The sequence below is a fragment of the Pseudonaja textilis genome, chromosome 2 (genome assembly GCF_049901715.1).
Source record: "Pseudonaja textilis isolate UNSWEBS1 chromosome 2, rPseTex1.2, whole genome shotgun sequence".
Taxonomy (NCBI): Eukaryota; Metazoa; Chordata; class Lepidosauria; order Squamata; family Elapidae; genus Pseudonaja; species Pseudonaja textilis.
Genome location: NC_141991.1, coordinates 9,658,509 through 9,681,685, shown reverse-complemented (window position 1 = coordinate 9,681,685; position 23,177 = coordinate 9,658,509). Strand labels below are relative to the sequence as shown.

Genomic DNA, 23,177 nt, shown 5'->3' with positions numbered 1-23,177 from the left:
CCACCACCCCCAATCCCTAATGTCACTACCATCAACTTACCAAAGTTAAATCTTGCAAAGCCATGTTTTCCTCTCTTTCTGGACCCTGAAATCCCAAAAGGCACACTGAGTTCAAATGCTTTCTCAGGGCAATAAAAAAAATGCTCTATGAAAGTAACCACGTCAAGTAAACTCTGCAAATGAAGGTAAATATACATGTACTAGGACAATGGTCTTCAAACTTGGGAAGTTTAAGACTTGTGGACTTCAACTCCCAGAATTCCTCAGCTAACATGAGTGGAGGAAGAATTCTGGGAGTTGAAGTCCACAAGTCTTAAAGCTGTTGTCATGCCCCTGTTAGAATCTGACTCAGAGGGAGAGGAGGAACAGCCAACAGGGAGTGGGAGTGTAGCTCTGGAGGTTGTGGAGGAAACTGGGGAAGGGCACAGGCCAGCTGGGCATTCAGAGGAAGACCCTGGCCCATCCCCTCTTCATCCTAGGGCAGGAAGGGAGGAGTAGATAAGGGAGAAATGTGAATGGCATGGTCTATGGGGGAGGAAATCTCCCTGATCCCCTTCATGGGCTGCAGCTGTAAGGACTGTGTAAAAGGACAAACTGTACATGGCCCAGTGCTGCGTCCTTCCCAGTGTGTGCATTTTGATATCTGTGGACATTTTCAAGCCCTTATCCTGCCTTGTCTCATTAATTGCTTCAGTGTGGTTTGTGTTGTTTTTTTCTATTTATAAAATTTATATGTAGTTTGAGTTTGAATGGCATTTCTTCCTTTTCATAACTGTTTGTGAGGGAGTTTTTTTTTCCAGTCAATGATAATTGGACCATTGAAACCAAGTTGAATGAATGAATCACCTGTTTTTGTGACTTCGTTGCTTTTGTATCCCATCCTGGGTCATCACAGCTGTCAAGCTTGAAGACCCCTGTCCTAGGATAATGTTGTAGGATCTATAAGGTCCCAGAGGTTACCTGAGTCCCCAAGATGCCAAACATAGTGAGACTCAAGAAGAGGCTTGAAAAAGTAACAGCTTTCATTTGCACAAAGAAGAGCTGGGTGAATTTATTCTATATGGATATGTACAAAAAGTATGCAAGGAAAAAAAACTGTAGTTTTTCACTTGCATGCTTTTCTCCATCTATCCCTCTGCGCATGGAGCCCAGGAAGAACTTCAAGACCCCCAGAGGAGAAGTTGCTTCTTACTATAATTATCACCATCCTGGCCTGAGAACCTCTTCTGCTAATTCTCCAATGACTGCCTTTGATGTAAAGATCAGATTGAAGGAGCATAAAAGGGATCTTGCAACAGAAAAGGAATAAATGCCTCTAACCATGCTGAGTGTTTTGCACAACATTTAGGACTGACAGGGACACTGCTCTTGAATGTACTTTCTTTCCTTTCCAGGTGAAACTCAGTTTTGTGCCTGTCTGAATCAGGAAAGTCACTGGATATTCCATTTAGTGAAAGTGCTTTGAATTATTCTTATTACTGTTTAGAAATGGGAAGGGGATTGATTCAGCCCTATGAATTATGGACCTCCTGCTTTTGCTTCTGATGCTGATGGCATCCCTGACAATCTCTGGGAACCTTAGACTGAAGTGCTCTCTGACTTTGGATCATCACCATGGGGGAAAAATACCTTGGAGCTATTACAGGCCAGGAGACCATCTCATTGGTGTAGTCACAACTGCAACAAAAACACCACATATAACTTTGCTTTTCAAAATGGCTCCTTATAGACAGTCTCGCTTGTAAGTAATTCAGTGTGAAGGAATTGCACTCCCTTCATTTTCCCATCTAACTCTCATTCTTTTCTTCTTATTTCATGCACTCCTATATTGCAGGATCTCTCTCTAATTTTTTGTATTGTTTTGATTTCCACGAGTTTCCTTTGTCTTATTTTGTGGAAGAGACTCAAATCCAAAGATGGAGAAGAAATAAATACCTGAAAGAAGTTATTTTCTTTGACAATCCAATCCAATCCTTTCCAATCATCACTTGAAAACTAGCTTTTGTTCAAAGTAGTGATTGAATAGGTTCTAATTGCACATGCCCAGCCCATTTCCATATTTAAAGAACTACTCTTTGATATCCAGTGCCTGGTAGTTAGAGAAACAGAGCGTGATTTGTTTCTACAATTGCTTTTCTGATTCACTTATGGAACATTCTGCTCCTTTTATGATAGTTTGCCTTTAATGATTAATTTTTTAAAAATTCTTTTTCTTGGAGAAATAGCAATAAGAAATTAAAATGACAGCCACTACAAATGATGATATATTTGTGACTATTAAGCCTCCAGTCCATCTTCTTAACACTAATACCAACTTAATGGTGATGGGTAACCATCATTGGCCTTTGGTTTAAAATCAGTCTTGGATTAAGAGTTTGTGTGTGGAGATAAATAGGATTGTATTTTTTTAAAAGTATTGTTGCTGTTAATGATGGTGTGAGTAACATGAACATTTTTACACTAGTTTATCTGTTGATAAGTCAAGAATACTGCACTTCATTTTCGCTATTCAAGTGGTCAACAAGAATCAGAGGGTCCTGCACAATCTCACACTTGGCTACAATGTTCATGACAACTATTTGAGCACAATTGGTACTTCAGATGCCTTGCTGGACATGCTCTCTACTGGAGAAGCCAATGTTCCCAACTACAGCTGTGGAAGGAAGGACAATCTTTTGGCTCTTCTTGATGGAGCTAAGAGGGATATCTCCAGCCAGATGTCAACATTAATAGGCACCTACAAAGTCTCTCAGGTTTGTTTGTATGTTGTTCTATCTGGTAAGTTTTGTTTGGTAGGGGTGGCTAAGTGACAGATCCAACCAAATTTTCTGTATGAAATTCAGGAGCTGCTTTCACAATGGCTATTGTAGATGTCATGCCTAAGGATTAGGACTCACAGTGGAGAGGGGACAAAAATCAAATAAGCAATTTTCTCTCATGAAACCATCCCCATTGTTTTGGGGGCTTCTAATGCATACTTTTGAAGGTGATAAGTAAGTGTGGAAATTGTCATAAGTCACTTTTTTCAGTGCTGTTGTAACTTTGAATGGTCACTAAATGAACTGTTGTAAGTCAAAGTTTACCTGTACAAAAAATACAAAAAAGCTTCTTTGCTTGCAAAAAGCTGCCCTAAATACCAATCATTAGATTACAAATACCTGCAAGCCAGAGTTACAAGTCAGGCAGAGTGCCAGAGCACCTTGAGGAATTAAAATAGTTAAAATGCAATGATAACTATCAGTAGCCAACTCTTGCTCATAAAGTGTAACCCTTTAGCAAAGAAGTCATTTAAGCTTTCCAGAAAGAGCACACCCAGGAGAAGCAGTCCTTAGATTCATTTGCACCACTTAAAAATACCAGCTGGTCTCACTCACCTCACAAGATATCCTAAGGAAATCACCCAGATTTAAGGAAAGGTCACATGCCCCATAGAAAGTCAGTAAAAAAAATCAATGCCAAGCTTGCATCCTGTTTTTTGTAAGTACACCCCAAAAGGACAGTGCCACATACCACTAAAGCAGTGAAGGAAGACCCCAGATAGAAAAAGAAACTGTGACAGGAAAAAATTCAAACACAATACAAATAATTAAATCACAATAGTTGTTGCTTGTTAAACCAATTACAAGAACAAATAGACACAGGAACTAGTCAGATTTCTCAACCTGGTTTCTTTTCAAGAACAGAGATTAACCTTTTTCCTGCCAAACAAAGCTGAATAGGGAAAATTATCCCATCAATAAACACAGGATTAAACATCACCAAGCACAGAATTAAACTTCACCAAAAACCAAAACTTTTAGACCAAAACTTACGTAAACACATTTGAATGTCAATCTTTCTAACTAGCCAAGAAGACTTGCTGAATATCACTCATCTTGGTTCCTTGTTATTAAAAGCTTCTTTCCAGCAGCTCTGCTTCATTATTCAATTATTTCTTCAAAGTGCTGATTGCTGCATGCTGCTGGAAATATTTCCAGGGGAGTATTTCCTCCCAACAGCAGTGTAAAAAGCTTAAAAGAAAGTACCAAAAAAAAGTAAAAGTAAAAAAAAGTAAAAGTAAAGTAAAAAAAAAACTCCTTGGGATACAGTGTTTAGGTATACTGCTTCTTAAAGTAAAACTTTTAAGAAAGTACCAGAAAAGAACAAAAAAATACCTCCTTTGGATACAGTGTTTAGGCATACTACCAAGAATGTAATAAGGGTGGAAAAAAACAAAACGAGTTTTCTTCCAGTTCTCGAAACTGCTTAGAAAGTTAACAACAGGTTCTAGCAAATAGGTGAGAACCAGTAGAATCCCACCCCTGTCCCCATCGTAACACCTTATTGTAGACTGACAATGTTTTATTAATTAATTAAATTTATTGTCCGCCCATCTTACCACAGGCTAACTCTAATATATTTGTATCATACACACAATTTTGGTTGTGTTGTCTGTGAAGAAGACTTCACATTCTATCATAGTACTTATCTATTACTACCAAATCATAGTCAAAGTTTTCAAAAAAGAAATCATAGCCATTGATGAACAAACATAGTAACACCTTTCCTTACCTATTTTTCTGAGACTAGATCTTGGCTCCCTCATGAGGAAATTTACTGCTTCCATTTAAAAAAAATCAGTTACCCAACTTCCTCAACCCCATTCATTAATTTATATAATGTTAAGGTTAACCCCATACTCTTATTTCAAACTGAGAGTTAGGACTTAAATATATCAGTACTAGAACAAACCTAATCACATAATCTGAGAAGTATCTTGGAAGTAGATACAGGGATGTCAGCTGTTGTCCTAAGAATTGAACTGGGAATTTATATAATTTCTTCTTTGTCTAAATAATGGCTTTATCAATGGGGTGGGCAACATAAAATTAATTAATAATAAATAAATAAAATATAGCTGTGGAAGCCAAGGAACCTATCAAACTCCCAAAGTTCTGCATTTTAGAGCAGGCAATCATTCAATTAAAGATACTTTGATTTATACAACTGACAAACTATATCTATATCTAATCTATATCTATCTATCTATCTATCTATCTATCTATCTATCTATCTATCTAATCTCTCATACAACTGGATAAGAAGTTAAAAGTTTTCTGCACAAAGCATCCAGGATATTGAAGCAGAAAAAGATATAACCATCCTCAGTAAAATTGACACCTTGAAATGGATGTGCCACTATATACAGAACTTTCCAAACTGCGAAGTTTTTAAATGAAGAAATGCCAAACATCTTAGGGTAGTACTTACTCAAGCAAAATTTGAGGAGCTGGACACAATAGAATATTTAACCAAGTCCCTTACAATGGAAACTAGCTTCCAGAGCTAGAATATGTAACATATATATTAGTTGAATGTGAATTCTGCAAAAAAGGGAGGTCAGTATCTTGAACTTCAGATTAGATTGGTAACCTAATGGGCATATTGCATGAGTCAAAAAGAGGGCTGTGAAAATATTTACAGACCCTTCACATCCTGGACACAAACTGTTTCAACGCCTACCCTCAAAACGACTCTATAGAGCAGTGCACAACAGAACAACTAGACACAAGAACAGTTTTCCTGAACACCATTACTCTGCTAAACAAATAATTCCCTCAATACTATCAAACTATTTACTAAGTCTACATTACTATTACTATTAATCTTCCCACCACTCCTTATCACCCATCCCCTCCCACTTGTAACTGTATGACTATAATTTTGTTGCTTGTATCCTTACAATTTATATTGACTGTTTCCTAGTATGATTTGATTGCTTATTTGTACCCTATGACTATATTAAGTGTTGTACATTATGATTCTTGATGAATGTATCTTTTCTTTTTATGTACACTGAGAGATATTCACCAAGACAAATTCCTTGTGTGTCTAATCACACTTTTCCAATAAAAAAATTCATTCATTCATTCATTCATTCCTTGTATTAAAATAACATATTTTCTGTTTGGGCAGAATTCAAAAATTAAGTTTAACATGAGCCTTTTATTGGAACAAATCAGTTCAGTTGAGATCTGCATATGTGGGTATTGTAAAATAAATTTTAAAGGTGATCCAGAAATACGATTTGCATTCTTTATCATATTTTCTTCTACCTATTTCTTTTCTTCTATATTTATGTACAGTCTTATTAAGGTCCCATGAGTTATATTTTGTATCTTGATATGGACTGATAACTAATCAACAGTAATTGAATGTATTGAAACCCAATATTTTGAACTTGATGTGAGCCCACATGTAACATAGCATTTTTCATTGCTTTTTCAGATCAATTGTGCATTTGGTTCAGAAGCTCTGAAGGAAAAAAGTCAATTCCCCTTTCATCATCAGCTTTTACCCAAAAAAGGGTTCTTCTACCAAAGAACTATCCAAGTGCTCCTGCATTTCAAATGGACCTTGATTGGTCTCTTTGCTTCAGACACAGAGGAGGGAGAGCATTTCATGAGGACATTGGCTCCTACGCTTGTCAGGAATGGAATTTGTATTGTTATATCTCAACAATTCTCAACAACTGGAAATACAGCACCCATCAGGGAGGCCATCTCTAAGTGGAGACAAGTCAATGTCTATGTTCACTTCATAGAATTTGTTTCCCTTTCGGACAGAATTCTTCCTTTCCATTTAACACTTGGGCATTTGCCAGGACCTGTTGAAGGGAAAATCTGGATCATGGCAACTTATGTGGATTGCCCAGTTAAAAATAGTAAAATTCTCAGATTTGTCCATAGTATTTGGAACTTTGCTTTACAGGTTAGAAAAAGGAGAAAAGATTATGGCTTTGAACCAGGTCTCTTTCTGGAACGCAGATATGAAGATAAGTCCTTTCGCTGTTCTTTTTCCAAGCACATCTTTTCTGTCAAAGGACGAAGAAGATGCACCCAGAAATCACCACTGGAGACCCAAAAGAAAAGGAACAGTATCTGGATGCCCAATGACTCCTATATTTACAGTTTCATTTTGACTCTGGCCCATGCCTTGAATGCAGCATATTTATCTGTATCACAGAGGAGAAGAAAGGAGAGTAAAAATATATTTGGGGCACCAAGGCTACAACCATGGCAGGTATGGAGTACCAACAAGGGTGCATCAAATCAAATTCTTTTGGAGAAGGAATCCAAAGGGGAAGTAAGAGAACCATCTCAACCTCCTTGTGCTAGAAAAGGCCAACAGATTTGGTCAATCTAATTGCTCAACACATAATCTTCCAAAGAGACAGCATCATGACAGATGCATTTTAATATTAAATCCCGTTACCTTTAAAAATAATATATGCATTTTAAAAAAATTGCCTTATAAATTTGAAGGAAAACCTGAGAGCAATCCTGATTTGTTTTATGTAACTATGTATTAATATAGAATAGAATAGAATAGAATAGAATAGAATAGAATAGAATAGAATAGAATAGAATAGAATAGAATAGAATACTTTCTTGGCCAAGTGTGACTGGACACACGAGGAATTTGTCTTGGTGTAAATACTCTCAGTATACATAAAAGAAAAGATACATTCATCAGGAGACAAGAATCATAAGGTACAACAATTAATGATAGTCATACGGTAAAATAAGCAATCAATCATACTAGGAAACAGTCAATATTATATGAAGTCCAGAGACTACTTGGCTAATGTTCATGTTGGCCTCCATTTTCCATAGATGATTAGTTTTGACACAGTTTCTTTGTCATTCCTTGTTTTTCTGCTTAGTCTCTGCCTGAATCCAAATGTGGAGAAAATTGTTATCCTGGATTTGTCAAACGGGTTCGAGAAGGAGAGCCAGTATGCTGCTATGACTGTGTTCCTTGTCCGGAAAGGACCATCTCCACTCAGGAAGGTGGTTGACCAAAAAATAAAATTTAAAAAGGAGTGGGGAGAGGCAGGCCTCATGCTAGTGAATTTATCCAGAGCATGTTTATGAAAGTGCAAATTAAAAGGCAGATTGCAGTTCCACTATTTTCTAATTTATTTTTAAATTGCACAACTGTATATCTCAATGGAAGAAGAACAAAGCAAGCTTGAAGGAGGGACCGGGAAGAAATAGGGGTGTGTGGCAGATTTGGCAAGCTTTACTAGTGCCAGATAAAATATCTCTTCTGCTTTTTTGGTTTGGATGTCCCATTCCATGTTTATCTGAGAACATTTGAGTTCTTTGAAACTTGAGGAATGGTCTTACATCAACTCTCTGGAAGAAGATTTTTTTTACAATGGCCTCCCCTTGAGGATTACTGAGAAGATGCCACTGCTGCACAATGAGATGGTGTGGATATTTATGGGTGCCCTTCAGTGGTGGGATTCTTTTTTTTTGCTCCCAGTTCTGTGGGCATGGCTTAGTGGGCGTGGCAGGGGAAGGATACTGTAAAATCTCCATTCAGAGGTGGTATTTGCTGGTTCTCCAAACTACTCAAAATTTCCACTACCGGTTCTCCAGAACTGCTCAGAACCTGCTGAATACTACCTCTGGTGCCCTTCGTTAAACCCATTTAACTATTTATGTAAGTATAGATAAGCTAGATTGTTTGCAGGACTGGCTTTCTCTACCAATGAATATTCACCAAATCCTCTGAACTGGATCTGAAAGATTAATTGACTCATTATTTACTTCCAACAATGTAGCTTCCTATCGAGATTCAGCAAATTACACAGGGAATTCTTCAAGTCCTAGGATTTCCTTCCTTCATAGACCTTAACTATACTGTGTATAAGAGGTGGTATTCAGCAGGTTCTGACCAGTTCTGGAGAACTGGCAGTGGAAATTTTGAGTAGTTTGGAGAACTGGCAAATGCCACCTCTGACTGGCCCTACCCCCCTCTATTCTCTGCCTCCCAAGTCCCAGTGATCAGCTGGGTCTTCTTTTGTTGCCCTGCACAGGAGAACGGAGCTGGAGAGCAGGTTAGTGGGGTGGGGAGGATTTTGCAGTAACCTTCCCCTGCCACTCTCACCAAGCCAGGCCATGCCATGCCCACCAAGCCACGCACACAGAACCAATAGTGAAAATTTTTGAATCCCACCACTGCTGTATGTATGTATGTATGTGTGTATGTGTATGTATATGTATATATATATATATATATATATATATATATATATATATATATATATATATATATATATATATATATATATATATATGTGGATCTTTGGTTATTCGGGTTTTCTCCTGCGTAAGATTGGCAGTATCTAGGCAGTATCTTCTCACTCTGAGAAGCACAAAGCCGAAGACAGAAGCCTGAAGATGATGAATGAGACTTCATCGAAACGTTGCCTAGATACTGCCAATCTTACGCGGAGAAAACCCAAATAACCAAAGATCCACATACAAATACCATGCAGAACCTCAGAAAAAAATATATATATATATATATATATATATATATATATATATATATATATATATGTATGTATATGTATGTATGTATGTATATGTGTCTATGTGTGTATGTATGTATATATATATATATATATATATATAAAATGAGATTCTTCTTAATTTTCTTGCAATTGTTAAATTATGAAATTGTTTCATCAGACTTTCTCCCAAGACCAATTTCTTGAAAATCAAAAAAGACAGAATAGTAAAGAAATGTGTCTGCTGATGTTCAATAAATTGTTTTTATACATTTATGAACTATTTACTATTTTCCTTTCTCTCAGTATCAGCTGTCCTCCAGTGAAGGTATTCTGTAAAAAAGTAAAATAACATAATATTAAAGAAATGTTGGCATTTGATTTCCTCAGATATGGAAAAATGCACCAAGTGTCCAGATGATAAATTTCCAAATGAGGATCGAGTCCAATGTATTCCCAAAGTCATATCCTTCCTGTCTTATGAAGTACATCTGAGTATTATCCTAGTCTCTTTTACCTTACTCTTGTTCCTAACCACAAGCCTTGTTTTAGTCATATTCATTAAATACCGAGAAACTCCCATTGTCAAAGCCAACAACCGGGACCTCTCTTACATCATCCTGGTCTCCCTCTTGCTTTGCTTCTTGTCTCCTTTTCTCTTCTTTGATCAACCAGGAAAAGCCACCTGCCTTCTCCGACAAGCAGTTTTCAGCATCATCTTCTCAGTTGCTATTTCTTCTCTTTTGGCAAAAACAATCACGATAGTGCTGGTTTTCCTGGCCACAAAACCAGGAAACAGAGTGAAGAGATGGTTGGGAAAGAGCTTGGCCAACTCCATCATCCTTTCCTGTTCTGCTATCCAAATTACCATCTGCTCCATCTGGCTAGGAATTTCTCCTCCATTCCCTGAATCTGACCTCCACTCCCAGCCTGGAGAGATCATCCTTCAGTGCAATGAAGGCTCTGTTGTCATGTTCTACATCACCCTCAGCTATTTGGGTTTCCTGGCTTCCACCTGCTTCACAGTGGCTTTCCTGGCCAGGAACCTGCCTGGAGCCTTCAATGAAGCCAAGCTGATCACCTTCAGCATGCTGGTCTTCTGCAGTGTCTGGGTTACATTTGTTCCCACCTACCTGAGCACCAAAGGGAAATACATGGTGGCTGTTCAGGTCTTCTCCATCTTGTCCTCCAATGCTGGTCTTCTGGTCTGCATCTTCATCCCCAAGTGCTACATTATCATTCTGAGGCCAGATCTGAATACAAAGGGGCAGCTTACAACCAGAAGAAATGTAGAAATGTGAGATAGGGAATTTCCATTTAAATTTTTATTGTATCCCAAAGATCTAGAGGGGGGAAAATAAACAAAAAAAATAAACAGACTAAACCTAGAAAATGGCCGAAGATCTTCTCTGTACCTGAGGGCACCACTGATTTTCCATGAATTTGTTAAAGGGGGGCTGCAAAATAGTGTTGTGAGAAAAACAAGTTCTTGAAAGAGTGGGAATGTGTTAACAAATTAGAGAGAGAGAAGCAGGGGTGGGATTCAATTTTGTTAACAACCAGTTCTGTGGGCATGGCTTAGTTGGTGGGCATGGCTTGGTGATCATGTTATTGACTGGGTGTGGCCAACTCAATATCACTCACATCGAGGCACCATCCCCTCGCCTGGCCTCTCATGACTGTGGGGATGCTGTCATAAGTGTGAAAAATGGTCATAAGTCACTTTTTTCAGTGCCATTGTAACTTTGAATGGTCACTCCACACCAGCAAAGTACCAGCAAGGAAGTCTAGTCCTGCCAAGAATGTAATAAGGGTTAATGGAGAGGCAGTTTCTGTAAGCAACACCAGAATGTTTCCTTCCTGCCTTCCTTATGGGATTAGGCCAGTAATTTCTTCTAACAACTGGTTCTCCAAATTGCTTAGAATGTTCACAACCAGTTCTAGCAAATAGGTGTGAACTGGTAGAATCCCCCCTTAGATAGAAGGAATGCATAAGGCAACCTTGACATCTCCTTTCTCATTATATTTTATCAAACATGGAATGGCAATTCAACTGATATGTTTCTTTTTATTTAGACAAAAAAATCTTTCTTTAAAGATAGTAACAGTACATTGCTGGAGAAGTAATCTGAGGCTTTCTAATTATGAACATTTGTGCTTAGGTGATCCATTAAATATGCCTGTATATAATTATCATCTGTTCTGCCTTCTTGAAATGTATAAATATCAGTGCCTGTCTGTAGGATTTCCTCCAACTGTTTTCGAGAGGGAAATTCCTCCAGTGTACACTGAATAAATAATAAGTGCAGTGAGCCTTGATTATTGCATTTTTGTGGTGCTTTTTTTGATTCCAAAGAAACTGGGGTCAGAAGTGGATTTCATTATCTTACAATCTTCTATTTGTGACCAGAGACAACAGTTGTGGCATCTGTATATAGAATGAGTGTTGTGAGATTGATCCTATGTCCCTCTCTGCTGACACTGTTTAGGTGTGTGTGTAAGGCAACAATCTGTTTCTAAAATTCTATTTTGGTTAGAGGGAGTTGTTGAATGTATGTGGTCCCTTCCCTTCCAATTCTCAATTGCCCCTGATCCTGCTATGAGCTCAACTGAGAAATGATTGGATGTATCAGAAAAACAAAGTGGAAATTGGCCTTGGAGGGGTGAGTGCAAAGGTGGTATTCAGCAGATTCTGACCAGTTCTGAAGAAACAATAGCGGAAATTTTGAGTAGTTCGGAGAACTGGCAAATATCACCTCTGACTGGAGATTTTACAGTACCCTTCCCCTGCCACGCCCACCAAGCCACGCCCACAGAACTGGTAATAAAAAAATTTGAATCCTACCACTGGGTGAATGGGTAAAATAAATGATGACATAGTGTAATATGTCATGTATTTGTAAGGCATCCAGAAAGTATCCATGATATCAATCACTCCGAGACATTTCTCTCCAATTGATTTATTTAGAAACAGATCTGGCATGTCAAAGGCAATTTCCCACGTGAAATTATTTTCGCGCATTACACAGAATCCACCTTCTCTCCTCCCACTTCTACACTTCATAAATCATGAGAAACAATTAACTGCCACTGGAATTTCTTAATACAACATACATAATAACCTTGAACTTTTCAATTCCTCCAACTGTCTTAAAAAAATGTGGCAGCTGAATTGTAAAGCTTACAGTATTGCTGTTTGTCTGAGGCTGTATTTACCTACTTTTAAGAACTGCTAAGGACCTGATCACTTGTACTACATCCTGATACATAAAACCATAAAACTCAAAAAGAGTGTACTTAGTTTTTTACATGACTGTAAAACCTCCGTGGACCACCTCCCATCCAGGAGAGAATTGATCACCTAGAACAACACCAGATAATTGGCCAATGCAATAAGGGAGGAGAAATGTATTACCTCTTATATTGGCGTGAATGGGCCTGAATGTGATCGTAGAACTGGGTTTGGTCAGAGTCACTCTTAATCTTAACAGATAACAGAAAATCAGAGTTGGAAGGGACCTTGTAGGTCATCTAGTCCAACCCCCCACCCAAGCAGGAAACCCTACACCATTTCTGACAGATGGCAGTCCAATTTCTTCTTGAAAGCCTCCAGGCTCCCACAACTTCCAAAGGGAAGCTGTTCCATTGGTTGATTGTTCTCACTGTCAGAAAGTTTCTCATTTCCAGGTTGAATCTCTCCTTGTTCAGTTTCCATCCGTTATTCCTTGTCTGGCCTTCAGGTACTTTGGAAAATAGCTTGACCCCTTCCTCTCAAATATTGGAACAGCCCCTCAAATATTGGGACACTGATATCATGTCTCCCCTGGTCCTTCTCTTCACTAGACTAGCCAGGCCTAGTTCCTGCAACCATTCTTCATATGTTTTATTCTTCAGTTCCCTAATCATTCTGGTTGCTCTTCTCTGTACTTTTTCTAGAGTCTCAACATCTTTTTTATAGTGTGGTGACCAAAACTGGATGCAGTACTCTAGGTGTGGTCTTACTAAGGCTTTATAGGGTGGTATTTTTCTTCCCCTGTGTCTAGGCATCATTTATATTTCAGTATATTTCACAAAAAGACAAGTTCTCAGCCATTTTCTAAAGCACCAATGAGGCTGAGAAAATGGTTTCCTGAAAAACACAAACCTGTGGAATTGTGTTAACAAAGGGTGAACAAACAACACACAAACTTAGTCATGAAGTCCAGTGGCAACAATGCTTAATCAGCAGCCCATGCAGAAATCACCAGGATGTGTGAGTTTATGTGGGAAACTTATTTAGGAGCCAGAGGGCCACTTCTAGGGAATTACTTTGAGGTTGCCTCCGCTAGATCTTGTAAGGAAAGCTGAAAACCCCTTTGAGACATAGGATAATTGAAGAGAAATTACCAAAACTATCATTCTGACAAACGTGATGTTTCTTTAAGGCAGGGGGTCTTCAAACTTGACATCTTTAAGACTTGTGGACTTCAACTCCCAGAATTCCTCCTCCAGCCATGTTAGCTCAAGAATTCTGGGTGTTGAACTTGCCAAGTTTGAAGACTTCTTGCTTTAAGGTTATGGTACAGCCATGGTATGGGCAGAAGAACCAGGAACATCTTAACATTGACTGAAATGGTGAATGGTGCATAGAGATTGAGAGGAAATCATCCCCAGATAGCACAATACATCTTCTCAGTGAATGGTGGAATGAACCATCAACATTTCAGAGCACCAGTATCAGAGGGAGCTATCTCAACCAATGTCTAACTACATGGAATCCCAACACAGGAAGGCAAAGTCTCCAGGTCCCCATGCCTGATTGACAGGTATTTCTGATCATTATTCTACCACCTAGCTTCTGGTCATTCTCCAAGGAGTGAGTGTGCAAGTATTGGAAATCAGGCAGGGGAGGCACCTCCTGTTCAGCTGGAGCAGTCAGATGACAGGGAACAACTCTCCAGCCATACAGAGGTGAGTTTAATAACATTGGTCAAAGAGGCTCCTTGCTTATCAAAGGGTGATTCACGAGTAATTGCAACCAGCTGCTTAGCGACAGGTTTATACATCTCCTTTGTTTTCAGTCTTTTCTGGAGACAACCCTTTGGCTTCAACATGGGCAGCTATGTGCCTCTTCATTTCAACTTGTCATCAACTCTCGTTCCTGCTTTGCTCATGACCTTTTGTCTCTTGGACTGGCTGACTACCCATTGCTTATTATCTTGCCTTTGGTGCTTTGGAAAATAGAATGACCCCCTCTTCTTTGTGGCAGCACTCAAATATTGGAATACTGCTATCATATCTCCACTAGTCCTGCTTTTTTTTAAAGTAAACACAACCAATTCCTGCAACCATTGTTCATATAGTTTAACTTCTAGTCCCCTTATCTGTGTTGCTCTTTTCTGCCAAATCTCTACATCTTTTTAATAATTTGATGACCAAAACTGGATGCAGTATTCCAAGTGTGGCCTTACCAAGGCATTATGAAGTGGTATTAACACTTCACGTGATTTTGATTCTATCCTTCTGTTAATGCAGCCTAGAACTATGTTGGCTTTTTTGGCAGTTGCAGCCCATGGCTGGCTCATATTTAAATGATTGTTCATGAGTCCCCCAAGATCCCTCTCACAGTTACTACTCTTGAGAGAGGTATGACGTACACCAGAGGTGTCAAATTCTATTTCATTGAGGGCCACATCAGGGCTGTGTTTGACCTCGGGGGGGCAGAGTGGGCACAGCCAGGGTGGGTGTGGCCAGCTCAATGTCCATTATGTTGGGAGTACCTGTGATGGCCTGAGTGCTCTGCCAGAGAAAATGGGCTCCCGATGGCCTCCTGTAACCCTCTGCCAGCAAAAACAGCTCGCAGCCTTCCTGAGCTCAGTTTTTGCTGGCAAAGGCATCATGGACCAGTCCTTCACTGTTTCCAGTGTGGCCCCATGAGCCAGATCTAAGTATCCTGTGAGTTGGATTCAGTCCCTGGGCCTTGAGTTTGACACCCCGACCTATACTAAACCCGTGCATTTGGTTTTTTTTCTTGTCTGAATATAGAACTTACTTTTTTCACCATTGAATTTCATTTTGTTAGATAGCACCCAATGTTCTAGTCTGTGAAGATGCTTCTGTATCTTAAGCCTATCTTTTGGAGGGTTGGATATTGCTTCCAGTTTGGTGTCCTCTGCAAATTTGATGAGTTCCCCATCTGTCTCCTCGTCAAAATAATTGATGAAGATGTTGAAAAGTGCTGAGCCTAAAACGGACCCTTTTTGTCTAAGACATTTTATCCTCCACATATCCCAAATAAACTTCCCAGAGACCCAGCAGTTGTTCTGATGGGTTCCCTCTAACCAGTAAAGACCAGGTCAACCCTAAATATGGATTTGGCATGACTATTAGCGAGACACCATGAGGGTGAAAAAATATTGCTATTTCACTACCTTTATCATTGTGAGTTAATCCTCAATACAGGCTCTTACACACGTATGATAATATTCCTTTGTTGTTATCCAGACACCTTTCAGCTGTTGCATCTTCTGGAGCTTCTCTGTTAACCAAAAGTACACTACGGCATTAACAAAGAATGGAAGTGTGATCCAAGGCTTCATCCACTCGCCCATTCCCAGACTGAGACCTTACCTGGATCAGCAGATCCAATGAAAGCAACTTCGTTAGGCATTCAAGTGCAACAACTAGAACCCAGAGCCACCAAATATCTCATTAGTCAGGCACTGAGAGTGGGCCATACAGTGGGACAACTTTTGAATAGCAGATCAAATGTCACCAAGTATAACCCACTAAAGCTGTCACAATCAACTATCCTGTCAGCTTCTGTGATGACCTGGGATGTGGCACAAAGGCAACAAAGTCAAATAAGCAAGAAAAATCCCTTTAATACTTCCAACTTTGCCCCCAATGTCCAGGTTACCTTTGACTGGAGAAAAAACTCTCCCAAGAACAGCTTTTAAGAGGAGGAAATGTCTGAAAACAAAGTACATACAAACTGTAAATAAAAATCCAAACAAACCACACTGCAGTAATTAACTTGACAGGGCAGGAGAAGGAATTACAGCCTTGAAAGCCCAGAAAAACACAGTTGGGAAGATGCCAGGAATGCAAGTAAGCCTCGACAATACCTGATAATTCATGATTTGCTCCCAACAACTTGCTGTGCGCAGCTTCCTGTTTTATACATTGTGTTCACAGCTGCAGCTAATGAAGGGAATCAGGGCCCTTTCCTCCCCCATAAGCCACACAACTCACATTGCTCCCTTCTCTGTTCCTCCCTGCATGCCCTCAGATGAAGAGTGGGTGGGCCTGGGTCTTCCTCCGAATTCCTGTTCCCTTGCTTTACCTCTCCCCTGTTCTGCCCAGACAGCCTTTGCCTTCCCCGGTTTCTTCCACAGCTAACAGAGCCACGCTCCCACTCCCTGTCAGCTGCTTGGCCTCACCCTCTGAATCAGATTCTGACAGGTGCATTGTTATGTCCCTGGAACTTGCCAAAGTCCCCACCCAGGTCCGTTCATGCTGCGGGGGCGTTTGCTGCCCCTCATTGGCTGGCCTCCCTCGACGGCCGGCTATAAAAGCCAGCTGCAGGGTCCGGCCAGCCGCTGATCGCTGTGAGCCTGCTCCAGGCAGGGCTAACATGTTCAGTCCTTTATTGCTTCAATAAAGTCTTGTTGCATCCATGCCCTGGTCTAGCCTCTCATTGCTCAACTACAACACTGGCGACGAGGATGGGATGGCTACCAGAGGCAATCCGCAACAGCTGAAATCACTAAAACCGCTGAGCCACAGCCGCGCCGCCGGAGAGCTCGGTCAGCAAGAGCAAAAGTAATAAGCGTCTGTAGCCGCTTGGTTAGCAAGCTACAGGGGAAAGTGAAGCGCTGCGAGCCGCAGCCGCTCAACACAAAAGAGCGCGAAATTCAAACGGCTGTCGTTTGGATTTCTTGCCGGAATACAGCGCGGTGCTGTTATTCCGAGTCACTGACGCTTACGCAGGCGCGAAATTTGAAGCGCTATCAGAGGCGGCTAGCCATTACCGCCTACGCTCTCCAGGAGCGCGAAATTCAAAACGCTGCCAACAGCCGTTGCAGCTTAGCCACAACTGTTAGCCCAGAGAGAGAGCAGAGAGGTTCTGTGGAGCCTCTCCAGAGCTGTAGTCACTAGCCTGACAAGAGCACAAAGTGCCATTTGTTGTCCCAGAGAGATTTCACAACAGCATAACTTGCAGAAGTCCTCATCATGAACTCCAACCCAGCCTTTCCACCATTCAAGCCGGATGAAGAAAAGTGGGAGTCATACAAGAATCGTTTTAACCACTACATCGATGCTATTGGTCTGGCTGATGCTGGGGAGCACAGAAAAAAGTCATTCTTCCTCAGTTATTGCGGAGCCGTCGTTTTTGATACCGCCACAGCACTCGTTGCTCCACGTGAGTTAAAGAATGTCCCCTGGGCAGAATTGCTAGAGATTCTCACCAATCATTACTCCCCCAGACCATCACAAATCGTGAGGCATTTCACCTTCCGGATGAGGAAGCAAGCGGAAAAGGAAACCGTCAACCAATATATGGCCGCCTTGAGGACTGCAGCTCTCCACTGCGGGTTCGGGAACTATCTAGATGACATGCTCCTCGACCAGCTCGTCTGCGGGGTCAAAGACCTTCACCTCCAAAGGCGACTACTCGCCAGGAAGGACCTCAACCTCTTCCAGGCCGTCGAGGAAGCCTTGGCAGCAGAACTGGCAACCCAGTCAGCCACCGAAATTCAAGGTCCCGTTCCCAAACAAAGCTGCGCCACAGTTCATTCAGAAGAGGTAGTCAACGAAGATGATCCCAACGATCAAACAGACATCCACCGTCTCACCCATGCCAAACAACCACAGGCAGGAGCCAGGCAAGAAACCAACAGCGCACCCAAACACATCGTCCTGTGCCTATCCTGTGGCGGACCTCACTCGAGAGCTTCGTGCAAATTCAAGGGTGCCATCTGTAACAATTGCCACAAAAAAGGCCACATCGCCAGAGTCTGCCAGGCCGCGCACAACTCAGCACAAAAGGTTCCTTCCTTTTCCCATTCTGGGCCCCAAAGGCAAGTACTAAATTGTCACACTTGCTACCATGCTAACCACACCTGTCACTCTATTAGTAAAATAACACTCTCCATTTTATTAGAAGGTAAACCTTGTCGTATGGAGGTTGACACAGGGTCAGCGCTCTCAATCATCTCTTGGAGCACCCTCAAGAAAATCCAGCCCAGACTATCCAGAAACCAGCTCCAGAAGTGCCAGATCACCTTGAGGGATTATCAAGGAAAGGACATTCCAGTACTCGGCAAAGGCAAGTTCCTTGTTAATTTTAAAGCTTTCAAAGGCCACCTGCCTCTAGTGGTAATTAACGGCAACCTCCCTAGTCTTCTGGGGCTTGATTGGTTCCCCTACCTCGGCCTAGGGTTAACAGGAGTCCATGCTGTCTCAGCTTCTGACACTGACTCCTTATTCACTGACTACTCAGACATATTCAGCAATGAGTTAGGGTGTTATAATGGTACCCCCATCTCATTTGCAGTTGACCCCAAGCGGTTCCAGTCCGGCTGAAACCGCGTAGAGTCCCATTCGCCATTCGGCCTAAACTGGACGCAGAGCTGGATAAATTATTAAAGCAAGGGGTCATTGAGCCGACAGACTTCGCCAAATGGGAGACGCCAATTGTCACACCCCTTAAAAAGGATGGCAGCCTGAGAATTTGTTCAGATTACAAAACAACAATTAACCGCTTTCTACAAGTTAGCGCGTACCCAGTCCCGGTCATTCAACATTTATTGCATACCTTTGAGCCTGGCAACATTTTTGCCAAATTGGACATGTCACAAGCGTATCAACAGTTCCCTGTTGACAACCAAACAGCCGAACTGCAGACCATTGTGACCCACAGGGGTGCCTTCCGGTGCAAGCGTCTCCAGTTTGGCATAAGTGTTGCCCCGGCATCTTCCAATCCCTCATGGAGCGTATACTACAGGGCCTCCCTGGCGTCGTGCCCTACTTCGACGACATATTGGTCTCGGCCAGGGACAGGCCCCAACTCTTCCAGAGAGTCAGAGCAGTGTTAGACAGGTTCAGACAGCATGGCCTCAAATTAAAAAGGGAGAAATGTGCCATTGCCACAAGACAGGTGGACTTTCTGGGCTATAGAATTGACGCCTCAGGCATTCACCCCCTAGAATCCAAGGTCAAGGCAATTCATGAGGCACCCACACCAACCACTAAAGCCGAGCTACAAGCCTTTTTGGGATTATTGAACTTTTATGCATCATTTCTACCTCACAAAGCATCAGTAGCAGAGCCTTTACACAGGCTCTTAGATAAAAAATCACCTTGGCACTGGGGACACAAGGAAGACACCGCTTTTCACGCAGTCAAATCACTGCTCACATCAGACGCGGTCCTTATTCAATTTGACCCACATCTTCCATTGGTACTAGCCGCGGACGCATCCCCTTTGGGGATTGGCGCCGTATTAAGCCATAGACTACCCAACGGCTCCGAGGCACCAATCGCTTTCTTTTCCAGAACGCTCTCAGTGACAGAGCGTAACTATAGTCAAATCGACAAGGAGGCTTTAACCGCAGTGGCCGCGGTTAAGAAATTTCATGAATTCCTGTTTGGCCACAACTTCGAGCTAATCACGGACCACAAGCCTCTCCTGGGTCTTCTTTCTGGAGACAAGCAGACTCCCCAAGTGTTGTCTCCCAGAATGACGAGGTGGACCTTGTTCCTGGCGGCTTATTCGCACAAGCTCATCCACCGCCCAGGAAAAACATTAAGCCACGCAGACGCCCTCAGCCGCTGCCCCTGCCAGCTCCAGCTGAAGACCCGGCCCGGTCCATGCCATCTTCGATGTCACCGAGCTCGACCTTCCTGTCACCACCCTCGACATCGCCACCAAATCCAAGACGGACAAAACCATCGCCCAGGTACTGGACTGGGTGAGGAGGGGTGGCCGGGCTCTAACCTCGCAGCCGAATTCACACCTTTTAAGACCCGTCAACAGGAACTGTCTAGCATACAGGGCTGCCTGTTGTGGGGCACCGGTTGTCATTCCGGCCTCTCTTCGCACACCAGTCTTAGAGGCACTACACGAGGCCACCCGGCATCGTCCGGATGAAGGCGTTGGCTCGGAGCTACGCCTGGTGGCCTGGCTTGGACGACGACATTGTCAAGTGGGTAAGCTCATGCCAACCCTGTCAGGAATCCAGACCATCCCTCCAGTCACCACCCCCACAAAGTGGGAGAGCGCCAACGCGCCTTGGTCAAGGCTACACATTGACTTAGCGGGTCCAATACACGGCAAAACCTTCTTGGTGGTCGTAGATTCATACTCTAAATGGATCGATGTGGCCCAACTATCCACGACCACCACGCAAGCAGTTACCAAGGCTCTGACCCATCTATTCGTAACACATGGGCTACCAGATACCATAGTTTCGGATAATGGCCCCCAGTTTGCCTCAACAGAATTTAGCCGTTTTGCCACAAATCTTGGCATCTGACACATCTTCACGGCCCCCTTCCATCCTGCCAGCAACGGACTGGCGGAGAGAGCTGTCAGATCCACAAAAGAAGCGTTAGCCAGATTCAGCAAAGAAGATTGGCATCACAGACTCTCCCGCTTCTTGCTAAGCCAACACTCAACCCCTTGCATGGTCACCAACAAATCCCCTGCTGAACTTCTGATGGGTAGACGCCTAAGAACTGTGTTAGATAGGCTCCACCCTCACTATTGCCCTGACACCCCTCTCGCTTCAATGACGGGGGTCAGAGATTTTGTCTTGCAGGAACATGTTTTTGCAAGGAACTATGCCGGAGACCCACTGTGGATTCCAGGAGTGATAGTAGCCATCACCGGCCCCAGGTCGTACCAAGTCCAGCTGGAAGACGGCCGCATCTGGAGAAGACACCTGGACCAGCTAAGGAAGCGACAGGGTACCTTCGCTAGTGCCGGACCGTGGGCTCAGGTCGACCCCCAGGTGCCACACCAAACTCTCATTGAAGACCATGCCAGAATCTCTTCACCACCACCACCCGGACCAAGGGAGCAGGCAGTAGACCGGGACTGCCCGATGGGTCCGCCACCTGAACCAGCAGACGGGGCCACGACATCACCGACCAGCAGCACTGCACCGGTTCCTGTGCAAACCTCAGAGCGAGGCTGCACCCCATCACCAACCCTACCGGGTTCCTTGAAGTCTGAGACACTTGGTAACTCACTGGAGTTACGATGCTCGGGGCGCCAGCACAGACCGCCCGCTTATTTAAATGACTATGCCTGTTCGCATCTGTGGGGAAGGGGTGTTATGTCCCTGGAACTTGCCAAAGTCCCCACCCAGGTCCGTTCATGCTGCGGGGGCGTTTGCTGCCCCTCATTGGCTGGCCTCCCTCGACGGCCGGCTATAAAAGCCAGCTGCAGGGTCCGGCCAGCCGCTGATCGCTGTGAGCCTGCTCCAGGCAGGGCTAACACGTTCAGTCCTTTATTGCTTCAATAAAGTCTTGTTGCATCCATGCCCTGGTCTAGCCTCTCATTGCTCAACTACAACAGGCATGACAGCTTCCGTCTTTCATTCAAACCCCCAGTTAACTCTTGTACGCCAAGGTGTAAATATCAATGTCCTCCATCTCCAGATACGAAATGTAATCTGAAGAGAAAAACTGACTCAGTGACATCAGGAACACAGGAACTCCCAACCACATTTACTTGGCAATATTTGGGGGGAGGATTCTCAAAAAATATCAAACATGGATAGGACAAAAGGGCCCCTCTTCACCAACCATGTCCACAGAAAAAGAAGCTGGATTACAAATTTCCCCAAAATCAGTTTCTGGAAGGTATGGCAAAAATCAAGTTGCACTATCCACTATGCATGAGCACTGCCACAATCATTCCCACAGACCTGACAGCCCACTATGAGATGACCCGGGGCATGGCACAAAGGCAACACAGTCAAATAATCAATAAGAGTCCCTTTATTATCTCCAACTTTGCCCCCAATGTCCAGGTTACCTTCTGGCTGGAGAAAAATTCTCCCAGGAACAGCCTTTGACTGCAGAAAATTCAGTCCAAAACATGAGCAACACAAACTGTAACTTAAAGTACAAACAAGCCAAACTGAAGTAATTAGTTTGGCAGGGCAAAAACAAGAATTTCAGACTTGAAAGCATGGCAAAACTCACACAGTTGGGAAGACGCCAAAATCACAGATAAACCACATCAGTACAAAATAGTCACATTTGCTCCCAACAGCCTGCTGCACACAGCTTGCCTTTTTTATACACTGTGTTCCCAGCTGCAGCTAATGAAGGGTATCAGGGCCCTTTCCTCCCCCATAAGCCACACAACCCACATTGCTCTCTTCTCTGTTCTTCCCTGCATGATGAAGAAGGGGTGGGCCTGGGTCTTCCTCTGAACTCCTTCTCCCTTGTTCTACCTCCCCCCTGTTCTGCCCAGCTGGACTTTGCCCTTCCCCAGTTTCCTCCACAGCCAACAGGGCCACAATCCCACTCCCTGTCACTGTTCAGCTTTCTCCTCAGATTCAGACTCTGACAGGGGCATACACTATTTAATAAACTAAGATACTTCAAATTATAAATAATTTCAGTTTCTTAAACAAATATGGAAGGAGAAAGGAGACAGCATCAAGCACAAAATATTAAATATTCTATCTATTCTAAAGTGTTTCCCCATTAACCATATGGTTTATTCCACAGTCTACATTCACTTGCTCTTAATCAGCTCCCATCCAAAAATCATTATTTCTAGAAAAGAATGGAAATAAAAATTTGATTTCAACCATAATGTCAGATTTGGGAA

At 42.6% G+C, this 23,177-nt stretch overlaps 2 protein-coding genes across 2 annotated transcripts in view; both read left to right on the top strand.

The window, feature by feature from the left end:
• Positions 1-1,309: 1,309 nt before the first annotated feature.
• Positions 1,310-23,177, top strand: part of LOC113452183 (vomeronasal type-2 receptor 26-like) — a 193,539-nt gene continuing 171,671 nt past the window's right edge. Inside the window, exons 1-3 of the mRNA XM_087927653.1 lie at positions 1,310-1,741; positions 2,465-2,753; positions 6,268-7,062. Of these exons, the coding sequence (XP_087783779.1) occupies positions 1,521-1,741; positions 2,465-2,753; positions 6,268-7,062 (1,305 nt within the window). The 5' untranslated portion in view covers positions 1,310-1,520. The remainder of the gene's footprint in view (positions 1,742-2,464; positions 2,754-6,267; positions 7,063-23,177) is intronic.
• LOC148126696 (vomeronasal type-2 receptor 26-like) lies at positions 7,684-11,001 on the top strand. Its single transcript, XM_087923060.1, has 2 exons — positions 7,684-7,832; positions 9,734-11,001. Exon 2 carries the CDS (start codon positions 9,736-9,738, stop codon positions 10,642-10,644), a length of 909 nt encoding a protein of 302 aa, XP_087779186.1. The 5' UTR covers positions 7,684-7,832; positions 9,734-9,735; the 3' UTR covers positions 10,645-11,001.

What these genes read in the sequence shown, in the direction of transcription:
- LOC148126696 (XM_087923060.1), top strand. Translation starts at nt 9,736, where the DNA reads ATGGAAAAATGCACCAAGTGTCCAGATGATAAATTTCCAAATGAGGAT.